At 48.0% G+C, this 21912-nt stretch overlaps 1 protein-coding gene across 2 annotated transcripts in view; it reads right to left on the reverse strand.

The window, feature by feature from the left end:
- CADM3 (cell adhesion molecule 3) overlaps positions 1-7778 on the reverse strand; it is a 31895-nt gene extending 24117 nt beyond the window's left edge. For both annotated transcript variants that reach the window (XM_081112813.1, XM_081112812.1), the window contains exon 1: positions 7578-7778. In XM_081112813.1, the coding sequence (XP_080968939.1) occupies positions 7578-7659 (82 nt within the window). In that variant the 5' untranslated portion in view covers positions 7660-7778. The remainder of the gene's footprint in view (positions 1-7577) is intronic.
- Between the last annotated feature and the right edge of the window lie 14134 nt (positions 7779-21912).

Below are 21912 nucleotides of genomic sequence, written 5' to 3' on the forward strand. Positions count from 1 at the left end.
CCACTGTCATTTTTGCATTTTCTGAGGAACAGATGATGGATGATTAGGAGCAGATGGTATAACTGGCCCTGCATTTTATAATAATAGAAGAGCTTGGCCCGTGGCTCTTCAAAGGCTGACCTAGGCTATACTAAGTCTCAAGTTACTTGTCATCAATGTATTTATTAGAGCCTTGCTGGGTTTCCAAGAAGTACCAGGCATTTAAGCCAGAGCCTCAATAAACCAGTTTACCTCTGTAGCTTTTTACCCCACCTGAGCCTTTGGCTAGAATTCTAGAATCAGAATAGGAGCAGAGAACCAGGGCACAGAAGAAAAAGAAATGTATGAAGCAAGGACCTGCTTAGTCCCAATGAAATCTGGCATTGGAAGTACCAGTTTTCATTCTGCCTTGCCAATAACTGGGACTAGATGAAAGAAGTGGAGAGCTAAGTCATGGTTAACTTGGACATGACCGGCTGAGACACCAGCCTTCATTTCTTTTTTTTCTCCCCTAAGGCAAGGTGATGCATCTGACTGTTCTGACCCTGAACTGGAAGTAAATGAGCTAAAGGTGCTTATGATTATTAATCAATACACAATTAGTGTAGGTCTAGCTGGGGTAAGGAAAAAAAAATCCTTAGAGAAGACCTCTAGGAGAAAGATGGAGAGATGAGAGGGTTAAATAATCCCAGAGGTAAGAGTTCACATAGAACTGTAGTCGGCAAACCGCAGTTCGTGAGCCACATGTGGCTCTTTGGTCCCTTGAGTGTGGCTCTTCCACAAAATACCACGTGCAGACGCACACGTACAGTGCGATTGAAACTTTGTGGCCCATGCGCAGAAGTCGGTATTTTGTGGAAGAGCCAGTATCTTGTGGAAGAGCCACACTCAAGGGGCCAAAGAGCCGTGTGTGGCTTGTGAGCCACGGTTTGCCGAGCCGCCATTTGCCAACCACTGACATAGAAGGACACAGATGTTGAACAAAATGCTGGAACCTCTGCACTAGAATCCTTTCTGAAACATGTCTGCTATGCGTGAGAATAGGGGCACAGGGAGATGAGTAGATGGAAGATACTCCAGCTGTTACTGTAACCCTAACTCTGTCTTCCTAAAGGCTTGCTCATAGAGATAAATCACTTCTATTACCTGTCCTTGAAGAATGAAGTTTCTCCTTGTTTCAAATGAGGAAATGTAAGAGGGGTCCCTGAAATTCATTCTGGAAGCCTGATTCCCAAACCTGACTCTGCTGTAAGTCATTCATTGGTGTTAATTTGTATATGAACTATTATGCAGACATTGATACAGGGAAGTCAGCACTCAGAAGGAGAGAAGCTGGTGCAATTCTCCTGTGATGGGAGAAACTAGCTGCCTAGTCCCAGACTGGCAGGGGCTGAGCATTCTCGGCTCCTTGCCACCCTTGATGTCATCCACTTATTGGCAGATACCCTGAGAGAGTAGCAGAATCCAGTTTACAGATGCATCTCCTGAGATTTGGCCAAGCACTTGGACTCTGGATGGATGGGATGGTTAATGTATTTGAGGCCCATTTAGTTCTGTACAAGATGGTTGTAATAAGAGGGGGCATGAGTCAGGGTTTTGATATTTGTTTTCTGTGCCTCTCATATGCTGGGTCCCTCCAGGATCTATTCTGATAACCCATCACTGTGGGTTGTCTTTGCTTTTACTTCTAAGTTTGAGAGAAAAGAAAAGAAACGCTCATTGACAGGATAGCTAGCATTGGCCATCAAGCTCAAGTGGTTTTAAGAGACTTGTGCTTATAAACTGAGTAAGACTCATTTTGCATTCCCCATTTATAGTGTATGTGTGGCTATTGTACATGAGCAATCCTGTCTCGATCTAAAACATGACTATTTGTAGTTCTGTTTTTCATATATGAGTCCATAGATGACAAAACATCCAGTTCTTTTGAGGCCCTTTGAGGTCACTCTCTAGGCTCTAGTCCCCTGAACATTTCAAACAACAATTCTTTTCAACCTCACAATTGCTTGTCTTTTCTGTCCCCTCCTACAGTTGGCTAGATGGTTGTGAAGGCTCTCCACATATATAGCTCAAGGTTTTGTTCCCCTTTTCCTGGTGGATCAAGTCAGGGACCATCACCAAGATACCGTGGGTGCGTTTGTAGTGGGGGAGGGAGATCCCAACACTGTTCAGAGGTGTGTCTTGTGGAGAGTAGAGATTATGAAGCAGGAAGGGACAGTAGGACCATGGACAGCAACAAGAAGAGTCTGGCGTGTCGCCATCAGTAGCCAGCACCTTGGAGAGCTCAAAGCACAGGTAGTTTATTCCACAAAGAACAGGGGAAGCAGCCAGCTCTCTAAGAATCAATCTGAAGGAACAGACACCAGGGCTTCTATGAACATCATGGTCCATACCCACCACTCGCTCCGATAGGCCTCCTCAAGTACTGTGTTTGAACCTGTCATACGTACAGCCAAGAGTATGTGAAAATGAGGACTATCACCAGACTTAATTTGTCAACATGAGCTTCAGTAATTACGACAAATTACCTAAGTATTAGTGGTGGAAAGGGTTTTAATTTGCTACAACCAATTAAGAATAAAATTGCAGTTATCATCTAATGAGGTAAGCAGTGCCACAAAGCCTGTGTCCCCTCAGAGACACCGGGCACGAGGAAGTCAGAATGTGCTACAAGATAGAGTCTGATCTGAATTAGAGTGCTCGAAGGTGTGCAGAACTGATGTGACTATTCCAGTCCTGATCCTACATGAAAAGGAGAAATGGAGCATGCCTCTTAAGAAGGGTATTGTTTCCAGGACTTCGAGGCTGCTATGTTGATTGGGGCATTTGATCACTTTCCTTAGGCTGAGGGAAATTTTCATAAAGAGAGAAACTGCTTGGTCTTCAATCCTTGTTGCTTCCGTGAAGAATGTGTAGCTTTACCGAGCCTCTATTTTGTAAAAACCTCAACAGCTTCATGTGTTCAAGACTCTTGAGAGCTTGGTTTCTCAGTGCCAGAAGGGATAGATCTCCTTGTCATAGAAGAAGATTGAACTGGGTTTTTATTTGGGTTATAGGAGCCCTTAGCATTACCTGGTTCTGCCCTTGTAAGGAATCACCACTACTGCTGACTTTGGAGTTTATGGATGGACTTCTAGGACATGACCTCATCCAGGAAACAAAATGTGCCAATATAGGGACCTATAGCCAATGGTCCAAGTGAAATTATTACATTTTAACATGAAAAAAATCAAAGGAGAAAATACAATTACCAAAACGTTCTAACACCCAATATTTTTCATTCACTAGTAAGTAAGGAGCTGGTCCAATCCACAATTTGTTTCCAGGGAGAATCTAGAGTCTAGAAACCATCCTTAGGTGAAATTCCATTACTTAGAAGTAGATAGCAAAAGGGACAGTTGGGCCAGTATAGTTCTACTAGAATAGGAAACAGCAAAGAATGTAACTAGTCACAGCCCCATAACTATGCAGATATTTTTTCCTAGCCTGTGACTTAAGGAAAAGCACCTTTTGATCAAATTCTACATACTACCTGGACTGCAATAAAGTGGTAACAGCAAGGAGTGCCAAAATAAAATCTAAAGTTTTACAGAGCAATAGCTCAACTACCCAATCTGCTATTTCAAAATGACCAGAACACACACACACACACACACACACACACACACACACACACACAGAGCCATCTGTAGAATGTGATGGCTGCAGAACTATGAGTCACTCTCCAAGTGGATAGTGAATGTCTCCAACAAGGCACTCTTGAAATTAGATTTGTACCTTCTTTCTCTCTCAGTTGGAAGATGAAGGAGAGAGGGGGAGAGAAGAACAGGGAGGGAAGGAGGGAAGGAGGAAAGAGGGAAGAAGGGAGAGGGAGGGGGAGAGAGAGAGAGACAGAGAGAGAGAGAGAGAGAGCCTAAGAGTATTGAGCTGACTCATTTTACTGTCAGTCTCTGGCACAGGATTTCAGACCTTATGTAGCAGAACTCCCGGTTGTGCCTTAAGGATCACGGGGAGTGTGGGGAAGCCAAGAAGAAGAGTAAAAGGACTACTTTTACTCTTACTTGTCTCTTTCAACAGGAGTAATTTTCCCTTTATCTTTTTATGTATTTGAGAAAGAAGTTTACATCTTTAAAAAAAAAAGAGTCCAAAAACCACTGCCCCGGAGGAAACTACTAAAACCAACGTGCTTAGTTCTAGAGAGGACGCTGGGAGAGAATCTGAGTAACAGCTGGATGGATGGTTGACCTTCCACAGCTGGGCCCACGCAGGCAGGCTGCTCTGCATGGAATTAGCTCAAGTGGAGACCAGTGACTCTCTGGTGGGCTCCACTCCTCTGTACCAGAGAAGCATATCCTCCCAAGGCTTACAGCTGCACTAGGAAGAGAACAGGAACAGGAACAGGAAGAGAAAACAGAACAGTGACAACGGCAACTAGGAACAGAAAGTGGGTGGAGTAGGTCTGCCAAGCAGATATGGAAGCTGGTCTGGAGCGAATGCCTTCTGGACTCCCCTGGCACACTGGGCATGATCTCCACACTGGGCACCTGGCCAGGGGGCTGCAGAATGGATGGCAGCGAATAGAAGGTCATTGGGAAGGGAAAAGAAATTCATGTGTGGGGCAGCGCAGTGCCAGGTTAACCTGCTGTAACCGGGTCTAAAGCAGAGTGAGGCTGCCCACTTATCCATCTCTGCACTGGATCACCTCTCACAGTGCTAGAAGGCACTGGCGAAGAACCCAAGGAGGGCTGGTCGCAATGTTGAATGTCAAACTGCTCACCAGAGACAGAACCACAGGACAAATTAAGTCCATGGGGCTTGTATTCCCCACACCCGGAGTTGCTAACTTCTGCCACTCCTAGTGGGGAAACGTGAGAAGGGAGGGGCAGGTGGAAAACTCTGAATGTCTACACTGTTCTGAGCTTCTAGCCACAGCACTAATGGCTGGGCTCAGATATCACTGCTGCCCTTCTCCAGCCTCTCATCCCTGCTCAGCCTTAGGAGACGGAGAAATGTATGCTGTACTCCAGGGAGCAACAGACCTCAGCAGCACATGAACTCTGTTTGTCTTATCCTAAGTGGAAATAGCCACTCTACCACAGACCCTGGGCCACTCAAGCAGCGGTGTATTAAGGTATCTTTTCCTTAAACCTTCATACCACATATCTCCATGTTTTGGTCAAACATTACCAGGTATGTTATGAACTGCCTAGCTTCCTGCCCACCCCCCCTCCCCCAAGACCCACTGAGGGATACCAGAGATCCCTTCTACCTGATCCTGGTCTGAATGGCTTCACCAATGAGCATCATACCTATGCACCCACCTCCCACTATCAGAACTGGCATTGTTAGATCCAAAAATGAAGAGATGAAATTAATTCAGATAAACGATCCTAAGTGGTTGTTGCTCTCCTACATCCGAGCACCCTGAGACACTGCACACCAGACATGAGCCCAACTGTCTGGACAGATAAATGCTCTACGAAGAAAAGGATGCTTGATTTGACTCTTCCTAGTTCACAGACCTCTTCCCCATCTTCCCCATCTCCGCTGTATTTTAAATATGAGGATAGAGCATTTCTCTCCCTCTCAACCATATGCCTGTGTGGCAGCTGGGCCCCCAAGTTGAGGGCCAGAAAGGAAGAGTGCGGTTGGTGAAGCCGTAGCCAACATAGAGATGTACTCTGTTCACCAGTGTTTACATTCTAGGATTGAAGAGCTCACAGCTGTCCGGGAGGACTTCTTTCTGGTTAGGGTCCAGCCTGGCACCATTAGTTCCCATTGCTGAGCAGTTGCCATGTGGGCCACACTTGTCCTATACTTCCCACATGTAGCTGGCAGGATGGGAAGGCCAGGGGCTGAGTTGAAAGTCAAAGCCCAGTAGGGGGTTGTTACTGTGGTATGAACACCCAGGGCCTCTCAGGGCCTTGCCCTTAACTTGCCCTCCCTCCTGACTCTCCACACCTTCTGGGTGAGTTGGGTCAGCAGTACAGGCCTCTGGGGACGGGGATCCACACAGCGGGAGGGGAGGCTGCTGTCTCTGTGGTGACTCAGGCGGGAGCTCCCTTTGGGGTGTGTTGCTGGATACTGGGTGGAAGGAGTCAGCCAGCCTGCTGCAGGGAGGAGATCCCAGTGTCCCCCACCGCCGGGGGAAGCCCCTTTATCATGCTGGAGACAGGGCTGGGGGAGGAGGTTAGGATGGAGTGATTATCTCTCCAGCGCTCTGGCTCTTGGCCTGTTTTCTTCAAATGAAATTCTCTACATCATCCTCCCCAGCTTCAATCCCTTCCCTTTCCACCGGACCCCGCCCTGTGCCCATCCCTCCTGGCCACTGAGTCCATCACCTAGGAGCCGCCTCCCTTTTCTCCTCCCCTGCGGTTCTTTCTGTTTTTCTCTCTGGCATCTGGCTGGGCATAGCTACCATCCTCCCCCTCACTCACCCCAGATCCCTTCCCTCTCAAAGGTCCCGTTCCCTCTTCCCCCACCCCCTCCCTCGGCCCAGCTCCGGCTGGGCTGGTGACTGGAGGATGCATTCCTTCAGTCCCTCCGTAGCCTGCCCTCCCTCCCTCCTCTGGGACCCGCGGCCCTGAGCTCTGGCTGCCTTCCTGTCTCCTTATAAACTGTCCCTACTACCCAATTAGCCATCAGCAGCCTGTGAGGAAGCCGAGGTGCCCACACAGCGCTGACCTACATAGCCGGCCCGGGCTCGGGAGGGGCTTCCCTAGGTCCCCTCGCCCCTGGCCCCGCCTCCTTCCTCCCCGCACTCCCCCTTCGTCTCCTGTCATTACAAACCACAGGGGGTTTGAGTTGCAGACAGGGGTTAGGGGGGTGAGCGCGCTACCCCGCCCCAAATTTGGGGAAATCAATGTTTAGCTCCGGGAAGCGGTGGGTTTCCCATGCATCCTCCCCGAATATCTTGATCCTTCCTTTTGCCTCATCAACCTCCACCTCCTCCGCTCCCTTCTGGGGTTTGTTCTCCCAGCTTCGGCCACCGCTGGCGACGTCGCCTTCCCGGGCCCCATCCGCCCGGTGTTGTTGTTTTGCTCCAAGGAGAACCCCCCCCCCCTTGCCCACGCCCCCCTCCACAGCACGGCTCAGGCCCCTGCCCTGGCCACGGGTCCGCCGCGGGTGGGGGAGCAGGCATGTTTGCCTCTAGCGCTGGCCACCCAGCCCTCCAGACACACCGACACAAACAACCCACACACGCCCTGCCTGTCTCACTCCGCCCCCCGCACACCCTGACACAGACACACACAGACACTGACACAGGAACGCCGCGCAGGCACCGACAGAGACGCGCACAGCCAGACGCCCGGACACCCGCACCCGCACCCACACCCACACCCACACCCCCGGCTGCCGTGACGGACCCCCGCCCGCTGCGCTCGCAGACACGTCGGCGGTGTGCAAGGAGGCGCACACCCGGCACACCCACGACCCACAGAGGCACGGATGCTCCGACAGACACCGGGGGACGACCGATGGCTGGCGACTCGCACCCCGGGTTCCAGACAAAGCCCACCGACCCCTGGGCCCCGGGGGCCGCGGGCACCCCCGCCGGCGGCCGCCCCCTCCCCCGGCGACGCCCCGCCCGCACTCACCGTCCTGGGAGAGGTTGGCCCAGCCCGGCGCCCCGCAGCAGGCGCAGAGCAGCAGCAGGGCCAGGGCCGAGGGGGCCCCCATCGCGCTGGCGGCGGGCTCCCCGCGGGGCGCGGGCGGCGGGGTCCCCGGGGGCTGGCGCGGGGAGGGTGGACAGCGACGCCGACCGGAGGGCGCCCGGGAGCCGCTGCAAACCCGGGGCCGAGACGGGACCGGGAGGGAGCCGCGCTGCTGCAGTCGCGGGGATTAAATAGGACGCTCGGAGCAAACCATTCGGGTGGAGGTGGAGGGGGGTGGCGGGGGGCTGGGCTGGGCGCGGGGGGGTACGGATTGCAGCATTCCCCGCTCCCGCCGCCCCCCACTCCCCCTCCGCGCCGGCGTGGTGCCTCCCGCCCCCTCCCCGGGGAGCTCCGCCAGCCGGGCTCGGGTGTGGAGCCGAGGGAGGGAGCTGGCCCCGCCACGGACCCGCGCGCACCCCTCTCCGGTTTGGGGTGCAGGGAAGGAGTTGGCATGGCCCTGGGCCAGCTGGCGGGAGCGGCCACTGCAGGCCTGGACCAGGGTGTGCCCACTAGCCCGAGGCCCTCCAGCCCCTCCCTCTTCTCTTTGGCAACTGAGATCCCAAAGAGCCCTGGGGGTCCCCCATCAACAGTGCGCCCAGGGACATCATCCCATTGGGTAACCAGTTACCTTGACCTTCTCCTAAACACTAACATCCCTAGTTCCTCTCGCCCAGAGGCCCCCAGTGATCACTAGGGCAACAATCGGTGGCCCCAGGGGACTTCCCTTGAAAGACATCTTTCAACAAACCCACAAGTCATGAGACTTAACGTTTCTCTCCATCCCTTGTCATGGAAATTACCGCCTCCCCCAAAGCAGTGGCTTCCCTTCAGACTCCTACCCAACCAAGCGGCCTACCAAGCAACGCAGAAGTTTGCCCCTTCATCGTTCCTATGTCCCCCTTTACTCTCAGTCCTTCCCTCCAATATTTTTCCATTTTTTCTTAATCTTTCAGAGGATCCTGCTTTTTCAAGTTTTAGCGCGTGAGATTCCTGAATGAATGATCTACAGGCCCTCAGAAGGCGGCTCCTTTAAGGACCAATGTGTATGTGACTAATGCAGCTGTTGGCGCTGAGGCCAGACATTGTCTGGAGGAGAGGCAGGGTGTCTGTTCTCCCCGTGGCCCAGGAGTGCCAAGCCCCTGGGGTGGTGGTTCTTGAGTGTGAGTATCTCTGGAAGAGCCTTGGTCTAGCTCAGAAAGGGATCCTTCTGAGTCAATTTGCTCAAACTGAGCTTTTGGCAATCAACTTCTAAATTTCATAATCTCTGAATCCAATAATTTTGCATTGATAAGCATTCTTTTAAAATATTTGGTCCAACCTCTTATTCAGGTACAACTTAGGTCTAAAGGGTATCAACTGATCTACTCAAGGTTCTACTGACAGTGAATAGTAGAAAACACAAGTATTTCTTAGGACATGGAACACCGTGGTTTTCACAGTGCCTCCCCTCTCCATGAGGCCATATTCTGTCCTTAGAGCAGGGATTTGGGTCCATGTCTTTCACCTCCTGGACCAGTCCCCTCCTGTGCTGATGACTGGGCCTCAGCCTGCTAATCCTTCATGTCTGGGTTATCTTTTCCCCTCTCAGACAGGCTTTCTCGGGCCTCTGTGATGGATGCAAGGACGAGGATGTGGGAAGTATGTTGTAAACAGTAAAGCTCTATGTAAATGTTAGTCCCTGATGGAGAGGCCAAGAGAGAATATTCTCCAGGGGCACCCTTCAGGGTGTCTGGATGCTGCCCCACGGCTTTCCCCTCAGGGCTTCTAGAGCTTAGCTATGGTTTCTGGGAGAAGAGCGCTGCCTGCCTTTGGACGTTCCCTGAGTAGCTGAGTCGTTGTTAAGAATCATTGGCAGGACAGTGTTTGACCACCTCGGCCCACCTGCCTTGCCTGCCTTGACACCTGCCAGTGACTCCGAACCACTCCTCCTCCCTGGGTTCTCTGGCCCCTTGAAATCTCTGAGAGGCAGAGATGGAGGGAGTAGTATGCTTGAGGGATGTAAAGACCTGGGTGTAAGAGAGGGGAGAGGATGGTCCATGGGGTGGAGGAGGAGGCGATCGTAGGAAAACTGGACTATCTAAAAGAGGTGAGGCCAAGTTGGCATAAGCTTATCGTGCAGAGAAAAGCAAGGAGCAGGTATGTTTTCAAAAAGAGAACGGGACTTCAGAGGGGAAGGATCAGGCTATCCTTGTTAAAGGATCTTGATGGATAAAGAGTATTAGCTTTGGAGCTAGAAGAAACCTTAGAGCAGCGGTTCTCAACCTGTGGGCCGCGACCTCTTTGGCGGTTGAACCACCCTTTCACGGGGGTCGCCTAAGACCATCCTGCATATCAGATATTTACATGACGATTCATAACAGTAGCAACATTACAGTTATAAAGTAGCAACGAAAATAATTTTATGGTTGGGGGTCACCACAACATGAGGAACTGTATTTAAAGGGCCAGAAGGTTGAGAACCACTGGCTTAGAGATCATGTAAGTGGGCTTAATAGAGGACAGGTTCATGTGGGGATGGGGGCAAGGGGGTGAGACTGGGGACGAGGGGGGTGGGGATGGCAGGATGTGGGCTTAGGTTCCAAGCACCTCTGACTAACGGTCTTTGGCATCTGTGCTCTGCAGTGGTCTCCTCCTGCCTGTTCTCTCTGAATTCTCTCCTGGCTCTGCTGGTCCAGCCCTGCCCTGTGCTGGAGCCGCCTGGGAGGAGAACCGAGTGTGGGTGGAGAGGAGGAGTGTTGTTTTGGAGAGAGAGTATTAAGCACAAGCAAATGAGACTCTGGAATGCTCTTTTCCTCCTGGCTCCCTTTCCCTTTTCTGCATCATCAGCATCAGTCTGGCAGCGCTTTGGGCCCTGGGAATTGTAAGCAGTCGTTGGCTTTTAGAATCACAGAATAAAAGAGTATTCGAGTTGTAAGAGACCTTTAAGATTACCTAATTAATACCCCTTGTTGAACAGACGATGAAGAGGAAACTCGGAGACGTTAGGTGACTTTCTGTGCTCGCGTACAGGAAAGGGTTACCAGGACTGGATAGGGGAGACTCATACCACCCTTGGAGGCAGGAGGAATAAGTAGAAACAATCCCAATTTGTAGAGTTTGTACAAGAGGAGGAATTCCTCCCTCCTGCCTAGCTCAGAGTAGAGGGTAGTTTCCCCTGCAGATGTGGGTGTCTACACTGGAATAACCCCTTATCTGTAACCATTCCTGTGCACCCAGCATCTTACAGTGCCCTATTGAGGCATGTTAGGAATGGGGTTTTACAAAGAAGACTGGGCTACCCGTAATAGTAGGTAAAATAAAAGTATCCATGTTGGATTGTGATCTCTACGGTTACTTACCACTTCAAAATGCTGTGGCTACAATCTGTGTTTCCCAGAGATTTGCACAAAGTCTGGAGTAGGTAGTCTGTGGGATTAAAGAACTGGTAGCCACAGTGAAAACTGGGGGTTGGGAGTAGAGAAGGGGAGTGGAGGGAATGCAGGTTTTGGCTCCTGGATGCCCTGTCCACTCAGCAATAGCCTGGGTCACTGGGGGCGTGGAATGTGAAGCTGGCACCAGTGCTGGACTGGACACAGCTGTGTGGGCCCTGGGCATTCCGCTCCCCACGCTGCCTCTGTGCGGGGAGAGGAGGGGCTCAGCCTGAGTGGGGTGAATACTACATATTCTTCTGGGAGGGGGATGGCAGCACCTGGAGCGGGGGAAACAACGCAGCAACTTGGCTCAGTTCTGCTTCGCAGGCTAAGCCTTCTCTGTGTGACTTGTTCTTTATCAGTAAATTCTACGTAGATTTTCCACATTGTTTTCCTCTTGAATTTTCCACCCGACTAAACCAGTGCTCCCTATTCTGCTTCTTGCTTCTACTATTCAGTTTTAATGAACCCCATCCTTAATGGTAAGCTCTGTACGGGTTTTAATTCTAACCTTAATTGAATTCTAATTTCGGTCTTAGCCTTAATCTATCATAGACTCTAACCGATAATCCTAATACCAAACCCAACTTAATTGTCAATTTTAACCAGTATCTTAATTCTAACCTGTTATAAGCCAGCAACTAGGACAGCGACTTGCACGTCATAAAAATGACCACAGGTAGCACTTATTGAGAACCCTCTGTTCGCCGACTTTGCACTGGGTAGCTGACATGTGCACGATCTCATGCAGGTACCTGAAAGCATCCTAATAAGGTTGGCATTGTTAGCTGCCTTACAACTATGAGGAAACAAAGGTGTAACTAGATTATGCAATTTGTAAATACTAAATCCAAATCCACTCTTTAATTTCTGCTTGACTGGAAAGCTGGTACTCATTCCTTTTTCCACCAACAAATACCTTTTTCAAAATCCTAATTCTAACTGGAGTGATTTCTAACATACTGAGTTTCTCCAAAGTATATTATGAGATTTTATCAACTAAATAGTAATAAAAAGTAGAAACCAACCAATCAACCAACCAACCAAACACCAAGCCCAAATTTCTCTGCCCAGGAAACCCACTGACACTTAAAAACATTAAAATTATCTATAATAATAAAAGCATAATATGCTAGTTAGACCGGACAGCCAAACAACCTTCTGGACGTCCTTCCGGACGACCTTCCAGATGAAGCCAGGGCTGCGAGGTCCGAGGCAAGCCGCTGCGGCTGTGAGGACCAAGCCCCTTGCACGAATTTCGTGCATCGGGCCTCTAGTGTATTTATAAAGTTAAAACAATCAAACTAGAAAGAAACAAACTGAAGTAAAAGCCTCCTTCTCCTTCCCAGCCTGGCCACCCTGCACACCCAGGGCGTCATTGGAGTTGGCTGTGCAGCACCGTCGCCCTGCCTCCCATGGCATCAGCAGGCAGGCAAAGTCAAGGTAAACGCCAGTGGAGCCACCTATGCATGCACAGGACGTAGACATGAAGATCACTGGACAATGTGAATTACGATCAGCAATGACTATTCAAGGCCAAGGTTCTATATACTAAGCTCTTCAATGTGTTACACCTTTTAGCATTCACACGCTCTCTGTGCGGTGTGCATTACTTTGCACATGAGGACAGCAAGGCCTGGAGAAGCCAAGCTGTTGGCACAAGAGCACAAAGACGGCGAAGAAGAGATCCGGGTTTCAAATACAGATTTGTCTTCCTCCAAAGCCTAAAGTTTTCACCAGTAGACTTAGCCAAGAAGGCTTGTAAAAGGACAGGTTATTTGATCTTGCTTCTGAAGGAAAAATAGAAAGAAGAATTGCCTCTGAGACTGGACTCATATCGATGTGGGAGGAAACATTACAAGGGGAAAAGGAGCGCTCGCTCTAGAGCACAGGGAGAAATGTGTGAGAGGCGAGAGAGCAATCGGGGAATAGAGCAGATATGAGTGGAAGCCAGGGACATTTCTGTGATCAATTCAGAAAAGAAAAGAAAAGCCATGCTGTAAATATGAGTGTTACTATTGCTTCAATTTCGGGCTGATTGATGTATTTTGGAAAGAGTAGACACTCATAATTATCTACAAACAAAAATACACATTTTCGGTTATGTGTATCTGTATCTGTAGTCTCTGCTTTTCCCCACTTGCATTCGTGCTCCAGCAATATCAAACGACTTGTAATTGCCAAAGTACACGATGTGGTTTCATGCTTCAGGGGCTTTGCACATACTGTCCCCTATACCTGGATTGTCCATCGTTTTTTTTTAAATATATTTTATTGATTTTTTTTTTTTTTTTTTTTTTTTTTTTACAGAGAGGAAGGGAGAGGGATAGAGAGTTAGAAACATTGATACGAGAGAAACATCGATCAGCTGCCTCCTGCACACCCCCCACTGGGGATGTGCCTGCAACCAAGGTACATGCTCTTGACCGGAATCGAACCTGGGACCCTTCAGTCCGCAGGCCGATGCTCTATCCACTGAGCCAAACCGGTTAGGGCTGGGTTGTCCATCTTATTAAGCCTGCTGAAATTTGTGCTTGTGTTTATCCATTCAAACACTGATGAGGTGCCACCATCTCTGGGAAGCCTTCTGCCCAGAGAGAATCACTCCTTGCTGGGTGCCACCATTACACTGACCATATAATTCCACTGTTACACTTCTTTTTGCTGTGTTGCAATGATTAGTCTATGTGTTTTTCTTCTCTAACTGTGAGCTCTTTGAGGGCAGGAGTGATATATTCATGAAATTTGTTAATCCTGCTCAGTGTAGAAATGGAAAAAGAATAGATTCTCAGTTAATTCTAGTAAATTAAGCTGAAATATTCCTGTATAATAAAATGCTAATATGCAAATCGACCAAACAGCGGAACGACTGTTTGCTATGATGTGCACTGACCACCAGGGGGCAGACACTCATACAGGAGCTGCCCCCTGGTGGTCAGTGTGTTCCCACAGGGCGAGCGCCACTCAGCCAGAAGCCAGGCTCATGGCTGGTAAATGCAGCAGCAATGGCAGGAGCATCTCCCACCTCTGCTGCAGGAGGGCGGTAAGAAGCGAGGGATCCTGGACTGTGAGAACCCCGGACTGCAAGAAGGATGTCTGACTGCTTGCTCAGGCCTGATCCCCAGGGGTATTGGGCCTAAGCCAGCAGGCGGACATCCCCTGAGGGGTCCCGGACTATGAGACAGGGCACAGACCTGAGGGACCACCCCCCTCCCCCCAGTGTATGAATTTTGTGCAAACACATAAGCTTTATAAACCATTTTTTCAGAAGCACATATCAATAATAATAAAAGCATAAAATGCTAATTAGACCAGACAGCCGAACGACCTTCCAGACGAAGCCGCAGTGGCAGAGGCTGAGGCAGAGGTGGTTAGGGGCAATAAGGCAGGCAGGCAAGCAATTAGGGGCAATCAGGCAGGCAGGCAGAGGGGTTAGGGGCGATTAGGCAGGCAAGTAGGCAAGTGGTTAGGAGCCAGCAGTCCCGGATTGCGAGAGGGATGTCTGACTGCCAGTTTAGGGATGGGGCCTAAACTGGCAGTCAGACATCCCCCGAGAGGTTGCGGATTGCAAGAGGGTGCAGGCCGGGCTGAGGGACTCCCCCCCCATCCCCATGCAAGTTTTCGTGCACGGGGCCTCAGTATCTATATAACACATTTCATTGGTATGTATATGTTCTTATGGATATAATGTATCCAAAATAAGGTGAATCATTGTAATATACATGTACACATATTTTCATCTACTCACTCAAGGAACACTTTATAATTCTTAGAATTGACTTTAGAGCCTGCCCCATACTTTTGCACATCATCAGTTGATCAGTTGTGGGAAGTTATCCTTTCAGATTGGTTTTTAATTTTGAAAATAGCCTAATGTCTTTGGATCCAAGTCTTAAGAATAAATGTTGTATTACTCAACATTAGATTCATGTTGGGTAACACAAAAGCAAGATTTGGTTGTAAGTAATAAGTAATGGCTTCTGGGTGTACTAATATGTTGGTTCTTAAGGCAGTTCCCCAAAAGTAGTCCTAGGAATTTCTGAACAGTATCATTCTGGTCTATTTGTTAATACAAACAAAATCAAACAAGAGTTTTATCATTTTATAGTCACACCTGGTAAATGTATAAGAACACAAAAAATCATGTGTCCAGAATAAACTCCTGATCATTCATTTATAGCTTATTGAATTTTTATATGAAATGCACAATGCTAGTTGAAATTGGGTGTTTTGTCCCAGCTGTTTTGTTGCAGTGTATAAAAAAGTTATCCACTCTCGGGTTTTATTTTTCCATTACAAAATGGAAAGACTATCCCACTTCAACTCCCACACATTTTTGAGTTCATTTTATCTGTGAGAAATAATGCAAGGGTCAAGGATAGGATAATATTCAGGGATGCAAAATACTTGATTGCTCAAACCCATCTGATAGTAATGGTTTTTCTTTCCAGAATCATAAAATAGGTGTGAATGTTTAAAAAAAAAAAAAAACAACCTAAAACACTGGGATCTTGAGAATACAAAGATGAGTCAATAAGTCATGAAACTTACCTTCAAGGAACTTCCAGTCTAGTAGGGACACAAAGCAAACACATAATTACTGCACCGTGTGACAAATGCTGCGGTACCATTATATGTAAGTCACTGCAGAATGAGAGAAGAGGCAGAGATTAAATTTGTCAGCGACTTCCAAATTTGTCAGAAGATTTTAAGGAATGACTAAGAGCTGGCCAGGCATTACAAAAGAGGGAACAGCATATGCAAAAGCAGGAAAGCGGAAAACAGTATAGTCAGTGTGGCTAGAGTGTGAAGGGAACTTAGGCTAGAGGTTGCTCTTTATTCTGCAGACAAGGCGTCATTGGAGGGTTTTAAGCCGGCACATGTCAGTGCCAGATTTGCATTTTGGAGCGATAACTCCGGCAGCGGTGGAGGGATGGACTGGAGGATACATATCATTTGCTTAAGAAGCCTGAGCCTCCCGGGGACCACTCATCCGGTATCATGACACTGCATAGGACCCGCTGAGTGCGGTCTTGTCTGAACCTACGGGTAAGGTGGACATGACACTTGGAACATGGTTGTAGGACCCAGACATCAATACATGGTGTGGCCATGGTGGGGAGCCCACAGGTGCGGACAGCGGTGCACAGCGGCATGAAGTTGTGTGGGGTTGGGGTTAGATCGATGGCCAGCTTTCCTCGGTCGCCAGGGACTGAGGCCCTTTCCAGAACTTTCAGTGCTGACATTGGGGAAGTCCCTGACTCGCTGGAATGGGTGGTCACCTTAGGCAGTGCCTGGCAGCAACAGCCTGCACCCAGTGGCAACTGTTCCTCAGAACTTCTCCCTGGCAACCAGCTGGGGGTCATCTCCAGGGCAGACTGGAGGGGGAGGAAAAATTGAGTGAGTTAATTTATGTCTTAGAGCAGCGGTTCTCAACCTGTGGGTCGCGACCCCTTTGGCGGTCGAACGACCCTTTCACAGGGCTCGCCCAAGACCATCCTGCATATCAGATATTTACATGACGATTCACAACAGTAGCAACATGACAGTGATGAAGTAGCCACGAAAATAATTTTATGGTTGGGTCACAACATGAGGAACTGTATTTAAAGGGCCAGAAGGTTGAGAACCACTGTCTTAGAGGAAGGTAGCAGAGGGAAGGGGGAGGGACTGGTGATGAAAAAAGCTAGGCTATTTGAATGGGAGGAAAGGAGAAAGGCTAAGTAGGAGCCAGAGGATGGAGGCTGGTGTCTGGTCCAGGATCCTGGGCTCTCTGCCGGTGTTAAGGAACATTACAGGCTCAACACAGCAAACATCCCAAAGGGTAACTCTACATATTTAGCTTTTTATTCATGCATAGGTATCATATATTCATTCAGCATTAATGGAGGTCCTCCTGTGTGTCTAAGCACTTCACATATGCTCTCATTTAGTCTCCAAACACAGCCCTATGACTTGTAAACAGGATTATTCCCATTTCACAGGTGATGAAAATGAGGCTCCGGAAATGGCGGAGCTGAGATCTTAATTTAGGTGTGTCTTCCAAGCCCCTGGTTATTCCTGCAAACCAGTATGTCCATCTTTGCCTGATGGTAATAATTTCATGGGGCACCTGCTAAAAATAATACAGGCACCAAGGAGATTCTGATCCCAGAGGTTGAGGACCAAGATCCCCAGACTCTCTGTTAGCAAGTGCCACCAGGTGATCTGCAGGCCCTGACCCTCCTGAGAAGCAGCACAGCACAGCCTGTGTCTCCTCACAAGGAGCCACTGACTGCGGGAAGAGCCATACGCGCTGAGAGTCCGTTAGAACAGTTATATGAAGTTTTAAAACCAAAATGTGTCACTGAGTCTTTCAATAAATAAGTTCCGTGGCTCTTCCTAGCCAGCGACGGCTCAGCTTGTTTATAAAACGCTCTGCAGTCTGGCCCCTGCCCGTCTCTCTGACCTGTGTGACCTTGGGGCCATGCTCGTCCTCCTTTAGCTTCTCTAACACACGCCCTCATGCCCACACCAACCCTCCGCACAGGCCGGCCACCCTGAACCGGAACCTTCCCTCCCTGCTCTGTGCGGCTTCTTTTGCTTGCACATCCGATTTAAATGTCAGCTCAGAGAGGCCTTCCCTCACAATCCCTTATTGTGTTTTCCTGTTTTCTTTTTAATTCATCTTTTGTGTATTTGTTGTCTGTACCCTTTTCCTAGTAAACACAGGCTCAATGAGAAAAGTAACCTCAGTTTTGTTCAAAGTTGTCTCACCAGGAACCAAAAGGAAATTGCACAGAAGGCCTGGCACATAACAGGTGCTTATTAAATGTTTGCATGAATGCAGGAAAGAGCACACTCTCACTGAGCACATTTGGAAAAGGGTGGCCACGTTTTTTGATTTTACAATCAAGAGCTTTTTTCTTAGGCCCAACATAAACCCCCCACTGCCATTTCAGGCTTTCCCCTCTGGTTCATGGAAGAAGATATCTTTTTCTCTTCACTAGCCTCTAAATAATGTCCCCCTAGAGGCTTTAAGACTGTTATTAAATTGCCCCTCAACTTCCTGTATAAGAGATGAAGTGTCTTAACCTCCTGTCAATTCTTTTATCATTTCAGAATCTCTGATCCTTTTTTCTCAGGTAGTTGGGTTCAGAACAGGTCCTGGTAGGTGAGTAAGGTTGACGGTAATGAGTTGAACAGGAGATGCTATTTCAGGCCCTCTTGTATGTTTTTCTGTTATTCTTGATTTTTTAAATCTGTTTTCTTTGGCTCACTGGTGGTTACCGGTGCTCCATTTTGGTCCTAAGAGCTTTCTAAGCCCAGGGCTTGCTACTACTAGAGTAGTGTGGCCTAACCAGGTGACATCTGATGCGATTTGCCACCAGAGCTTCCAATCCCATGGCTTGTTTGTGGACTGGTGTCCCCACATGCACGTGCCTGTCCGGCTGACCATTGCCGCTGCTATTCCTGTGGCTGAGCCGGAAGTGGAGGCAGGCACATGGAGGGGTTCTCGCTGCATTCCTGGGAAGGTACTGTTGGTGTGGACCGTGAAGTTCCAGGGATGCCTGTGTGTCCTGCTCTGAGAAGAGTAAATAGATCTGGGTCCAGCCGCAGGGAGCCTCTCCGGACTCAGCTCATCGAAGAGAGAGCTCAGGGCTGAGACAGAGATGGGTTTGAAGTTTGACTCACCGGGCTTGGATACCAACGGGGCTGCTTCCTTTACTTGAGGTCAGTTTTTTTCATTTGCTAACAATTAGACATGATTATTGTCTGTTTTGTAGGCACCCTGTGAGGATTAAATGAGGGCATTTACGCAAAACTCCTAGTTGAGAAATCAGGGCTCGTTTGTTAGTGCCCCTTTGCTTTGGAGCACGGGTGTGAGATGTTTCCTGCTCTGCTTGGGTGTGCCACGGAATCTTGCTCTGTGCCCACTGTCTGAATATAAAGTACTGCTTTGGATCTAGGCTTCAAGTTCCAATAAATCGTTCATTCTTACCAGGGCGCCTCTGTTCAGACTGCTCTCTGCTGCCCTCCTGTGGCCACTCTGACCCCTCGCCATTCCTGGTCCTCTGCTCCCTCCGTGTGGTCGCTTGGCTGTAATGCAGCCTCTTCCCAGCTTCTTGGCCAGAATAGCTCTCAACTCCTCTGAGTTAAGAACATGTGCATAAACCTGGCGGGGGGCTCAGTGGTTGAGCGTTGACCTGTGAGCCAGGAGGTCTTCAATTCCAGGTCAGGGCACATGCCCGGCTTGTGGGCTCGTCCCCAGTGGAGTGTGCAGGAGGCAACTGATCAGTGATTCTCTCTCATTGATGTTTCTCCCTTCATCTCTGAAATCAATAAAAATATATATATATATTTTAAAAAGAACGTGTACATAAAACATTGTTTAAGTTTATTTAATTATTTTAAATATATGACCCCGTTTTTAATTTTTAAATTAAATGTACTGGGGTAACATTGGTTAATAGCATTATATAACGTCCAGGTGTGAACTCTGTTATAACCTATATATTCCGTTGTGTGCTCACCACCCAAGGTTTAATTTCCTTTAGGCTGATGCCCTTTACCGAGTTAACATTCCTTCACCCCATCTTCTCTGAAAACCACCTTTCTGTTGTCTGTATCTATGAGTCTGTTCGTTTGTTCATCTGTTGCTTTTTCTTTTATATCCCACAAATGAGTGAAATCATGTTTTTTGTCCTTTTTCATCTGATTTATTTCATTTATCATGACATTCTCAGGATTTATCTATGTTGTCACAAATGGCATTATTTTGTCTTTTCTTATGGCTGAGAAGTATTCCATTGTATGTACGTACCACATCATCTTTACCTAATCATCCATCCAAGGACACTTAGCTACCATGTTTTGGCTACCACGAATAATGCTGCACAATGAATATAGGAGTACATATACTTTATGAAGAATTATTTTCAAATTTTTTTTAGGTAGATAGCCAGAAGGGGGGTTGCTGACTCATATGGTGGCTCTGGTCTTAATTTTTTGAGGAATCTCCATGCTGTTTTCCATAGTGATGAGGAGGAAACTGGTCTTGCAAGGCATGTCAGGCCATAAAAACTGTAAACAATGCACTGCCCTGGGGGCGGGGGGGGGTGTCTTTATTGCTGGCCCCAGGACAGATCATCGGATGTGGCCTGACACATGGGGGCCTTCCTGCAGGGCCACCAAGGGGGCAGGCGGCATATCTGCAAGGCAAAGACCCCAGCGGGATATATATAGACAGGTCTCTGCATGTTTCTTCACTCTGATTTGGAAATTACTCCCAGAGTCCACTAGTGTTAATGAACGGGGCCCCTCCCTTTCTCCAGGAAGCGGGCTTGGTATTTCTTTGGTCTTCTGTCACAGTGACTGCACTAATTTACATCCCAACCAATGGTGTCTGAGGGTTCCCTTTCTCCACATCCTCTCCAACACCTGTTATTACTTGTCTTATTGATAAAGGCCATTCTAACAGGGACGAGGTGATATCTCTTTGTAATGTCAGCCTCCTCCTCTTGGGTAGTATTATCTCAGTTCTAACCTTTTCTCATGTCTTTCTAATATTTATCTCATCTGTCAGAGATTCTGTTGGAAACATTATGCATTTTTAGAGTTTGGATGCGAGTAAGTCCCTAAATTTCAAATCCCATTATCTGTTGCCCTATTCAACATGGAGCTCTCCTATGAATGCTGAAAAGGCAGTATGCTGCCATTGATTATTTAATCACAGAAATGCCCTATTTCTGCTCTCAAAGTCAGATCTCTTTAAGTTAATAAGGAAACACACAGCTATTTTTGTCTTGCTAAAGGGTAGTGGTGGATCATGGATGGCCCCAAATGCCAGTGCTTGAGTGAAGATGTATAGACAAAGGAGAAACCTGCTCTGTCCCTCTCCTAATTGCAGAGCATGTTTAGCAAGGGGAATGAAGGGTTTTTTTTAGGATACAGTAAGTACACCAGTTTGAAAAACTTTGTGGATGAGAATAAAGGGCAATAAAGTTGGTGAGGGGGCTTTAAATCAAACTTGAGAGGGAAAGACTTGAAAACCAGACACCAAAGAATTTTATTTTTATCATAATGTTATGTGATTGAATTGGTATGTAAAGACTAATCTTCATGTTATGGCAGAAATCAGGTCGGCGGGAAGTGACAAACCGGTTATACGCACCGGAGGTAAAGAAAAAGACTGTTGATTCCAATCCTGCCAGCAGCATGGGCGAGCAGCAGGTCACCCACAAAAATCTGCTCAGCCGCCTCCCCCCATAAACCAGCTGCTTATCTAGGGTAGGACAAAGATTACACAGGGAAATTGGATTACAGGCAAGGGGAAGTAGGATGCTGGAGTGGGACTCCATTTTTGGGCAACAAGGGTGTTAATCTTTCCATGAGAATGGACCGCATTCCAAGGTTGACTCCCAGGTCCCAAGGACATACAGCTCCCAGGCAGGTTGGAATGTCCTTTCTTTAACCAACACAAGGCAATCATGGTTAACAGCGCATGATCAATATTTCCCATAACCATAGCCAGTCCCCAATATTCCTTTCTTGCCCCTAACGTTCAGATTCAGGATGGTAAAGATGTTAATTTTTTCTTCCTCTTACTCTGTAAATTCAATGTACTCCTTTGCTAAACCCCAACAGTTCATTTTATGAAACTTGACCAGTCAATTCTAACATTCTGTGGGAAATAAAGTCAAAAGAATAGCCACGATTGTAAACACTTGGGGTTTGGGGTGGAAGAGGGTTTTCCAGCTATCCTGAGTTACTTTAAATTAAAGCAACGAAAACACTGAAGTATCACACAGGAATATACAAATAGTTGCATGGGACAGGAGAGCATAGTGACAAATCAATGTGAGAACTTAGTGTATAAGAAAAGTACT

The sequence above is a fragment of the Myotis nattereri genome (genome assembly GCF_964212035.1).
Source record: "Myotis nattereri genome assembly, chromosome: 18".
NCBI lineage: Eukaryota > Metazoa > Chordata > Mammalia > Chiroptera > Vespertilionidae > Myotis > Myotis nattereri.